General features: G+C 47.7%; 1 protein-coding gene across 7 annotated transcripts in view; it reads right to left on the bottom strand.

The window, feature by feature from the left end:
* Positions 1 to 576: 576 nt before the first annotated feature.
* The window catches only part of REEP1 (receptor accessory protein 1), a 137,002-nt gene continuing 127,790 nt past the window's right edge, over positions 577 to 9,788 (bottom strand). For 4 of the 7 annotated variants that reach the window (XM_070798800.1, XM_070798801.1, XM_070798802.1 and 1 more), the window contains 3 exons: positions 6,078 to 6,229; positions 5,269 to 5,372; positions 577 to 3,564 (listed from right to left, as the gene is read on the bottom strand). In XM_070798800.1, the coding sequence (XP_070654901.1) occupies positions 3,489 to 3,564; positions 5,269 to 5,372; positions 6,078 to 6,229 (332 nt within the window). In that variant the 3' untranslated portion in view covers positions 577 to 3,488. The remainder of the gene's footprint in view (positions 3,565 to 5,268; positions 5,373 to 6,077; positions 6,230 to 9,788) is intronic. The other 3 variants (XM_070798803.1, XM_070798805.1, XM_070798806.1) reach the window with 1 other exon arrangement.

The following is a 9,788-nucleotide window of genomic DNA, read 5'->3' as shown; positions in this document are numbered from 1 at the left end:
GAAACTGCCTTCCAGCCGAACTGCTCTGCTTTCACAGCTACCTAGTTTCCACTGGTGACCTTTAAAAATGTAAAACAAACATAGTGCCAGATGAATGTTTATGTGATCAACTGGTTTCAAAGCACTGATAGCATTTAGTATTTTCTCTCTGCAACAATTCTGTGCAGTAGGCACAGAGCCCAGACACCAGGCCCATTAGTGACTGCACACTCAGCTTCTAATCCTTGCTCATGAATACATTTTTTTTTTAAAGATATTTGTTTATTTTATTTGTTGGCTGTGGTGAGCCATCATGGCTGCACGCAGGCTTTCTCTGTTGCGGCCAGCATTCTCTAGTTTCAGTACACAGACTGCTCAGTGCGGTGCTTTTTCTTGTTGGAGAGCATGGGCTCAGTGGTTGTGGTGCACAGGCTTGGCTGCTCCACGGCATGTGGGATCTTCCTGGACCAGGGATCAAACCAGTGTCCCTTGCGTTGCAAGGCAGACTCTTAATCACTGGATCACCAGGGAAGTCCAAATACATTTTTTTAAAAGGATTTTCTCTTTCTTCATAAGCCCAACATTTACAAAGATGTCTTTTAAAAGAAACATGTTAAGACTTTATTCAAGATATAGATCAGGCATTATAACAAAACAGAACTTCAACCTTTGGAATACTGTAATTTTACATCCCTTTGATGCACAGTCCAGTATACTATTTGATTACAGATCGTCCTATAGGATTACAGAGATAAACTAAGGGGGAGTGTGCACAGTCACCATCCAGAGCGCCAGCCCTCTGGTGCCTGCCGTTCACGAATGAAGCACTTCTTTTACCGTTTCCAGTGCTGTGCAAGATGAACAACTAGGAAGGTACTCAATGGCGGTCGTGGTTGACAAGCACTGTTATCACAGACACACGGACAGTTTACTACAGAGAACACACAGTTCAGAGGCCAGCAAAGTGAGCAAGCTATTCACACAAAGCCAGGAGGGATTATGCCTAACTCTCCAGTTTGTAAGTACAACACCCTCTCTCGTCTCCTCAGAAACAGAACAGGTGCTCAAAAGCAAAGAAAAAGTTACTACGTGAAAGGTACAGACTTTCCATTAGCATTTTGTAAACAGCCCGTGTCTGTAAATCAGCAAATTAAAAACATTCAGCTTTACCGTCTCGACAGAACTCCACACCACTATGTGTACACTTGGAGGCATTCACATTTTTACGTCAGTCCACACAAATATACAGCTTGTTGGATAAGGAAACACGTTTTGCCAGAAATATGACAGCTGCTCTCAGTTGTACAGTGTTTTTAAGAAAGAAACCAACTCCCTAAGCAACACCTGAAGGAAAAATAGTTACATTAAGACAGCAGTTTGGGTACCTTTCTATTTTTTTAAATCTTAAATGAGAAGTAATACAGCTTGTCTGAGAGTAGACTGCTTCAAAGTAATTTTTGGCATTGTTGAGTGCAAACTTGAGAGCCCATACTTGTTAAAACTCTCCACTGTAAAATGGTGAAAATATAGGTTGTTCACAATAGGATTTTAATCTCTGCTGCTAAAGGCATTTATTATTTTGGCCAGGAAAAAAAAAGTTGCTAAAAAGCTGCTTAATAAGCTTTTTTTTTTTTTTTTTGCATTTGTTTCTGATAATTCTGGGTACTCCCAATAACAGGTAAATACATTTTAAAGCCTATATTTTTCCTCTGTCTGAAACTACTCTGTGAGCTTGAAGAAAACCGGTTTTCTGTCTTCACTAACAGATCTAGCTATTGGTGGGTATGGGGCACAAACATTAAACAGACAGCCTCTGTTTGCCCTCCTGAACCCCACATTTGCTTTTAGGTTTATTTTCCTAAATCCTCTTGTAAATTACCAAGTCACCTTCAGAGGCATAATGAGGAAAAGGGATTTAAATTTGCAATCTGGTAACAACTTCAAGTAAAACCCTTTCCGATGTGGCTAAGATCCAGCCAATATGTCATCAGCAAAGACTGATGTAGGTTTGTGTAGCTCAGTCATGCTACTGTCTCTAACTGGGCCTGTTTATAGCTGACTGACAGTAGGTTCTATGTACGTGACACTAATTCTCTAGTGTTCAGGGCCTATCTATGAACAAACACAATCCAAGTATAATAAGTAACTGGGTTGTGACCACTGCATGCATCACACTGAAAGGAAACATCAATCCTAAGCACAAGTAGACGAGTCCTACATTTAGGCTCGGCGCTTCCAGTGGGGAGTAGCCGCCACTGACCAAGATGCTATTTCAACCAGATTCTTCTTTTCAGATAAAATTCTCAATTAGGGAGTCGCCTCAGATGGTGCTTTGTTCTCTTCCTAAAGACATGGGCCTGTATGAAATACAAGTGCCCATGAACATGCCACTTCTCTCTTGCTCACACTCCACACAAGCCAGGAAGCAAACAGAGGGCATGAGCCACCGCTGCCCGTGGAGCCGAGCAGCAGGTCACATTAATGAAGATGCAACCTCTATAACCTTCTAGAACCCAGGGTTGGGATCATTACCTAGATGGCTCAGATATACTTCATGGAGCATCTGAAACAAAGCATGGTTCTAGGGTTGGTTTTGTTTGGGTGGATTGGTTCGTTTTTGCCAGTCACAGCGCAGGGTACTATAAAGGAGAAATAAACACTCAATGATTCGTCACAACAATCCCAGGAGTTTACATCCAAAGGTGAGCCAACCTGCCTAGGCAATGAGAAGTCCTCACCCCGGAAGGACTCAGAAGCTCCTAATCCTGTGTCTATGGGGAAGACAAGCTTCCTGTGACTTCCCTTATTCTAGGCTGTTCCCCTGACCTCATTATACCCACCTCTGGTACTGAAATATCATATCTCCATTCTAAACTTCTCTGGTATACTGACTGAAGATTACAGACCATCACCGTACAGGAAAAATGGATGTCCTTGAGGTGTGTTTGGAAGCTTCGTAAGCACATCTGAGACACCCTCCAGAATTAAAATAATCTTTTACGCTTCTGTTTTTGCTGTTTGCTTATACATCAGAACCTCTGGCAGCCTTTGCCAAGTCCACGCTATCAAGCCAAAAGCCATAAATATGTACATCATAGTCCGAAGTATTAGTATCAAGAACAAAAAAAAAGTTTTTAAAAAATTGCTTTGTTTGCATATATAGGACTAAAAACAAAGTATGCAACAAATAAGTTACAAATGTACATCTCAGCAGCTCGGTGGGGGGATTCTCTTCTGTTTCTACAACACTGCTGTCTATGCCAATCCAAGGGTGGGAAATGACTAACCTCAGAAGACCTAAGGTCACACCCCCCAACACACTACCTTTCCCTTATCCTCTCCCCAACAAAATAAAAGGAAAGGGGGGCTCTTAGAGGGGAGAGAGGAAAGGCCACGTCCGAGGCTGTGCACAGAGCACACCAGCTTGCGGGTTTCTATGTGATTAGTGAATAAATAGCTCTTTAAGGCAGAGAAGAAACATTCTGTGGATCCGGTGCTGTTGGCTCATCTCACTCACGTGGTTTCAGTGGCCGAGGATGAGGTACTTTTCTTCCTGAAGCGAGATCGAAGGATTCTAGGCGGTGCCTGGCAGAGAAAACAGAAACAGGACTGACCCCTCGGTTTGGTATAAACATCAACGCTTTTGAGGACAGTACCTGGATGAGTTTGTGTTGGGACTTCAGCTCTTCCAGTCAAATGTCCATGTGTGTGAGCAGGCTGGTAGGGCTGGGGACCCCCTTGGGGTTTCCACCACAGCAATCAGAGCAGCCTCCCAAGCATCCCCATAGAGCTGAGCCAGTGGAGGAGCCCAGTGCCCCCGTCTTCATGCTCTCCTAAGTCCCTGCACCTCCCAAGTGCACAGTTGCATGGAAGAATGACACAACTTGTTTCTGCCTTGGGAGCGAAATGATCTTAACAAATGACTCAGCAGAGAGAAAGGCCTCCCATCGCTTCCCTGGTCTTTGTTATTTCCTTTGGGAACTGGCCTCGCGTTTCTTGGTACATGCTTAAAATTTCCATCACTGAATTTCCAGTCCTCCTCCCAGATGTGAAATCCTTTCATGCAGAAGCAAACCACACAACACAGGAAACACTGGCTTTATGCACGAGGAGTTCTACCTCATCTCCCCTACCAATGACTATCAAGGGACCCCCTCCTCCCATGGGACACAGATCACAGGGGCCACTACTGTCATGATTAAAGAAAAGGGAAATTCTTTCTCCTGGCATAGCGAACTCAAGGGGGTTCACCACTGGCCCCGACCTACCCTCAACCCCCATCTGTCCACTTCTCTGTACTCAGCTGCATTTTCTACACTATCCTTTCACATCTCCATCCCTTCTGACCAGAGGCCTTTCCTCCCTTCTCTGGTTATTTCCAGTCCTCTTAGGAACAAGCTCCAGAGTCACTCCTGAGCCCCACCGCCATAGCCCAGTCACAGCCAGGATCAACTCCTTGGTTCTCACGCTGTTTAGCAGATGGCACGGGGGAGCGTGCTGCTCTGCGCACAGTCTTCCTCGGCCACACTGTGCCTTCCTGGGGGCAGGAAATGCACCACCCTCTCCCAGCAAGGAGCTCCATGCCCAGCGGGCACACAGAAGGGAGGCAGGAGGGAAACAAGCACCAACAGAAGGCTCTGGCCTTCCATATACTGAGTCCTCCCACCACACCGATACGACGGAAATGTTTACCAGCCACCTCTGGACAGGATGAGAGAAGAATCAGCGACCTGCCTCAGGCAGTTTAACCATAAACAGTAAAGCAACATGGGTGGTTTTATAAAACAAAACCAGGGACTTTCCTGGCAGTCCAGTGGGTAAGACTTCACCTTCCCACGCAGGGAGAATGGGTTTGATCCCTGGTCAGGGAGCTAAGATCCCGCATGCCCCGTGGCTGAAAAACCAAAACATAAAACCATAAAACAGAAGCAATGTGGTAACAAATTGAACAAAGACTTTTAAAATGGTCCACATTTAAAAAAAAAAAAGGGGGGGCGGGGCACAAACCCTCAAGACCTAGAATGGTTCTAGCACCTTGCATGCCCTCCGAGCTGGGTCCCTCTCCCCATCATGGGGCTGGCCAGGCTGTAAAGGACTCCTCAGACAGAGTCCAAACCTAGAATATCTTCTACCAAAACCTCTCAGTTCAAAAAGACCCCTGCGTGCCCCACTTTGGGAAGGAATCTGATGAACCATGCACTGTGTGGTGGGAACAGCTGTGACCTTGGTGGGCACAGGCCGCCAGGCCGCTGTGTTGGAGAAGGGCAGCTTGTCCACACACTGCCTCACCTGAGTCTCACAAGGGTCTCTGCACTGAGGGCAGGGGGGCTCCCAACTTGCCTCAGTTGGACTCTCAGGTTGCAGCGTTCAGCAGAAGGGGAAGGAGGGGAGACCTGATGAAACAGAGAGGAAGACTCCGGGGTCCCCCAATTTTGCAGGCCCTGCATCCAAGCCCAAGGCTGTGACCCAGAGCAACGACCTGAGGCTCTAGGCTTGGCCCTCCTGCCGCCAAAATTCCATCCACATCTGCACTTGGCCAGAGTACATATATCAAGTGTATTGTTTTGCTCATTTGGCCGTGCCCCTTCAATAACATTTTATGAACATCTACTGTGTTGGCCAACAAGTTTGTCTGGGTGTTTCCAAACCCGAACGAACTTTTTGGCTAACTGAATATTTTGTATCGGCCAGTATGTTGTGACATGGAGATAAAGAGATGAACAAGCTCTATGTATAAAGACATGTCGTAAGACATTCTGAATTTTTCTTTCCCTCAAAACACTCATTTGGGTTGCTTTTCACTCACACATCATCTTAAGTTGGTAGCTGGATGTTTTGTTTGTTTTGTTTAATCCCTAGATATGATCTCATTTCTTCTATTCCCAAATAAAAGTGGTAGGGTCTTTTTCACCCCTTGGCAAGTAGCTAGAAGCTATCTAGTGGCTTCTCCTGCCTGTTTGATGGAGGGAGGTCTCCCCTCTTCAGGCACTCAGATGTTGGGTATCCCAAGAGATGCCACTCCCAGGAGCCCCAGATCTCCAGGGCAAAGCCCTCTGTGAAAATACACGCTCCACCCCACAGCCCCCGATACCGTGTACCTCCAGGGGGAACTCCGTCTTTCGAGGTGCTTTAAACTTGTACATGAAGTCCAGCAGGTCTTCCTCTTCCTCATCAGAAAACGCCAATGGGTTTTGGACCTGGTGGGGCCCCCAGGCCTTCACACCACCCTCATTCACATCGCCCTCAACCACTGAATGGCCATTTACAATCTACGCAGGGGAGACAAAGTACAGCAAGGTGGGATCAGTGTAGAAAGGAGCGAAGAAGGGCAGGCCAAGGTTAGGCACACAGCACGGCAAGCCAGGCCAGTTAGGAGAACTGAGGCCCCGACAGCTTCCTGGAACGTTGCAGGGGATCCAGGACCACTGCAACCGTGAGGCGCTTTGCACAGGAACAAGCGCAGGCTTCAGAATCTACTGACAAGCTATCGGGGGAGGTGGGGGTCCAGTTGGGGATACCTCTGTCTAAACAGATGGGTCACATCCTACAGCTTAGGGCTGTGGGGCCACACCAGAAGAACACCAGGGGGAAAGAATATCCTCTGGAAAGGATGGTGGCAGTCACTTCTGGAGGGGAATAACACAGTTTTCTGCATGATACATGCAAGCTGATGGGGCCTTGATTATACTTGCACATACAACTCTGAGCTGTCCTTAAGAGAGAGGATGTAAAATGCCAGGAAGCCTTCAGAAAGAACCTTAAGCAATGTAGATTTTTCATTTCAAAAGCCAAGTGCTAGAGAAGCAAAGGAGACTGGTGGAAGGAGAATCTAGCCGCAGTCTTCCCCTCAGAAGCAGCAGCGAGATTCCTGTTGTGGTCTGCCGTGACTAATCCACGTGGAAAGCTCCAGAAGTTATTTGTGTCACTGTTGTTGTTGTTTTTCACTCAGCATGTCAGACTCTTGGCGACCCCATGGACGGCAGCACGCCAGGCTTTCCTGTCCTTCACCGTCTCCTGGAGTTTGCTCAAACTCACATCCATTGAGTCGGTGATGCCATCCAACCATCTCATCTTCTGTCACTGCCTTCTCCTCCCACCTTCAATCTTTCCCAGCATCAGGGTCTTTTCCAATGAATTGGCTCTTCGAATCGGGTGGCCAGAATATTGGAGCTTCAGCTTCACGTCACTGAGTCTGCAACATCGAATGTGGAGCATAGTCCATGTCATCTGGCCACGTGATCCTATCTCAGTCGAGATATAAAATACTTCCTGTCCCAGTCTGTCTGACACTCAGAGACGTATCTTTCTAGGCTTCGTATATTGTTTTTACCTAGAACCACAGAAGGCAGAGCCAGGGAGCCCTCTGATCACCTGATCTGACCGCCCGAGGCCTGCAGACAGAAACCAGAGCTGTTCTGGGACATGCTGCTACTTCTCCTAAAAACATGTTCAGCCACCAAATGTGTTCTCCCCATCAAAGGGGGTATGACAGCATCCAGTGTGGACTTCATAGAACTAACAGTGGGAGCCTAGTCTTGAGCCGCTTTCCCAGTCATTGCTGCTATACTCCCAATAAACAGCAGGGGGCAGCATGAGAGCACAGCTGTCTTAACCACAAATTTCAAAGCTGAAGTGTAGACTGAGACCAGCTGCGACAGGATAGAGCCAAGCCTGAGATTGTTAACTCCCCTTTGCATTTTTTTTGCTCCTGTGCATTCCCCAACCTGTTTCCTCTGGGTTTAGGCTCTCTCTGGTCCCTTCCCCTGCCCAAGTCAGCTGCATCGTTAAGATGGATGAACGTGAAAACTGGTCAGTCTGGCCCTCCTTAAATGCTCTGGTCTTCCCCAGCCTGTCAACTCACCCAAAAGGTCTTGGAATGTGTACCACATGGCTTGTGCCTCGAGCCCTAGTTCTCCTGTCCATCAGTTTCTGCCTCAGCTTCAAAGAAAGTGTCCTGAGCTACGGCTGATCCTCCTTGGTCCCTCTGAGCAGCTGACCCAGGACTGCGCCCACAGTGGCCACCCATCCACTAAAGGAGGTGGAGTCCTGACATCGTCTCAGAGGGCTCGCCTCTTGTCCCAAACAGAACTCAGCACTCATCACAAGGACATTCCTCTGAACACCTAACAGGAGAACAAAGAGGCAGGCCTGCCTAGGACTGAAAGATCAGGGCAGAAGCAGCCTGCCTAGGTCTGCCCCAGCACAAAATCTCCCATCTTGAAAGCAGACTAGGGTTTGAGTCTGTGCTTCTGCACTTGAGGCTCCCTCTACATTCAGGCCCACAGCATTCCCTCTACATATCACTCTGGGGTTCAGAAGGCAGCCCAGAGTCACCAAAAGATCCTCAGGCATGGAACTGTTCAACCTGCTCACCCATTCTGGACTCACTGGGACTGAACACTGAACTCACACACTGTCAGAATAACAATAATAACAACAAGTGCAATCTCAAGAATGAAGCAAAAATGCTTTGAGTTAGTTCTCCACTGCATCCTTGAGCATGGGCTAAATGGTAGAAAAGAAGGGCCACTAGGAGTGATGGACCAAGGGAAGTCCAGAGATCCAGGCAGGAATGGAAAACAAGGTTTCAACTCAGCAGAGGTGGGGAGTGAAGGAACCACCTTCAGTGTGGGCAGCTCGGGGACCAGAAGTATCTTCTAATAGAAGACACAGAGAGAACCTGTTGAAAAGAGGAGAATCCTATTGGTCACTGTGTTCGTGGAGAATTTTTGCCAAGAATGTTGTTTGTAATATTCTGCTTGACTCTCAGGACCCGGGAGACGAAACACTGTAGACAAGCTGAGCCTCTGAGCCTCCAGATGTCTACTGTGTTGTGACAATGAATCTCTTATTTATTTTTGGCTGCGCTGGATCTTCATTGCTGCACACAGGCTGCACATGGCTTTCTCTAGTTGCAGGGCACGGGCTTCTCATTTTGGTGGTCTCTCTTGTTGCAGAGCATGGGCTCTTGGGCATGCGGGCTTCAATAGTTGCAACACATGGGCTTGGTAGTTGCGGCTTCCAGACTCTAGAGCACAGACTCAGTAGTTGTGACATACAAGCTTACTGTCCCATGACATGTGGGATCTACCCAGACCAGGGAGCAAACCCGTGTCCTCTGCATTAGCAGGCATATCCTTAACCGCTGGACCACCAGGGAAGTTGGACAATGAACTGCTTAACTGCATCTCCCCCTTTGCGCTGGCTGCGAGGAAGCCCAGCATCTCAGACTGCCTGTGACTTTGGGACAAGCACCTATATTTTTCTTCTCGTTCTGACTCCATCTTACCTGCCTCCTCCCTTCCCCTCCAAGCTTCATTTTCTTATTTGGTTTGATCTATCATCTGTATTTCCACAAGCAGACTTAAATCCTTTAGGGAACAGGGAGGAGTATCAGTGAAGAAATAAACCCCACAGAACATGGTCCCATCTTTATGGGCACCCAGGTGAAAATAGTGGCTGAGCAGAAATGTGGTGCCTGACCTCCTCAGCGCTCCTTTTCCCGTACATCCAAACAGAATTTGTGATCCCATAGGTTCTCACCCAAAAGGGTGCTACTGTCCACGTCCTAATACTCTGATGGCTCCTGAAGACAACTTGTGTGAGGGGAGCGTCTCATGCAAGGTCATGGCCACAGCCACCTGCAAACCTCAGGGGATGGCAGCCAAGCCCTCAAGCCCACAGAGCTGACCACAGTGGCCAGGGCTGGGTGGTCTCCAGGAAAAGATACGGGTCACTCTTATTTTCCTCAGTGGGGGAATGAGTGTGTGGTCTTGGCTTACTTTCTGTGTTAGCAAACGTGCGTAGAG

The sequence above is a fragment of the Bos indicus genome, chromosome 11 (assembly GCF_029378745.1).
Source record: "Bos indicus isolate NIAB-ARS_2022 breed Sahiwal x Tharparkar chromosome 11, NIAB-ARS_B.indTharparkar_mat_pri_1.0, whole genome shotgun sequence".
Taxonomy (NCBI): domain Eukaryota; kingdom Metazoa; phylum Chordata; class Mammalia; order Artiodactyla; family Bovidae; genus Bos; species Bos indicus.
This window is presented reverse-complemented; position numbering and strand designations above follow the sequence as displayed.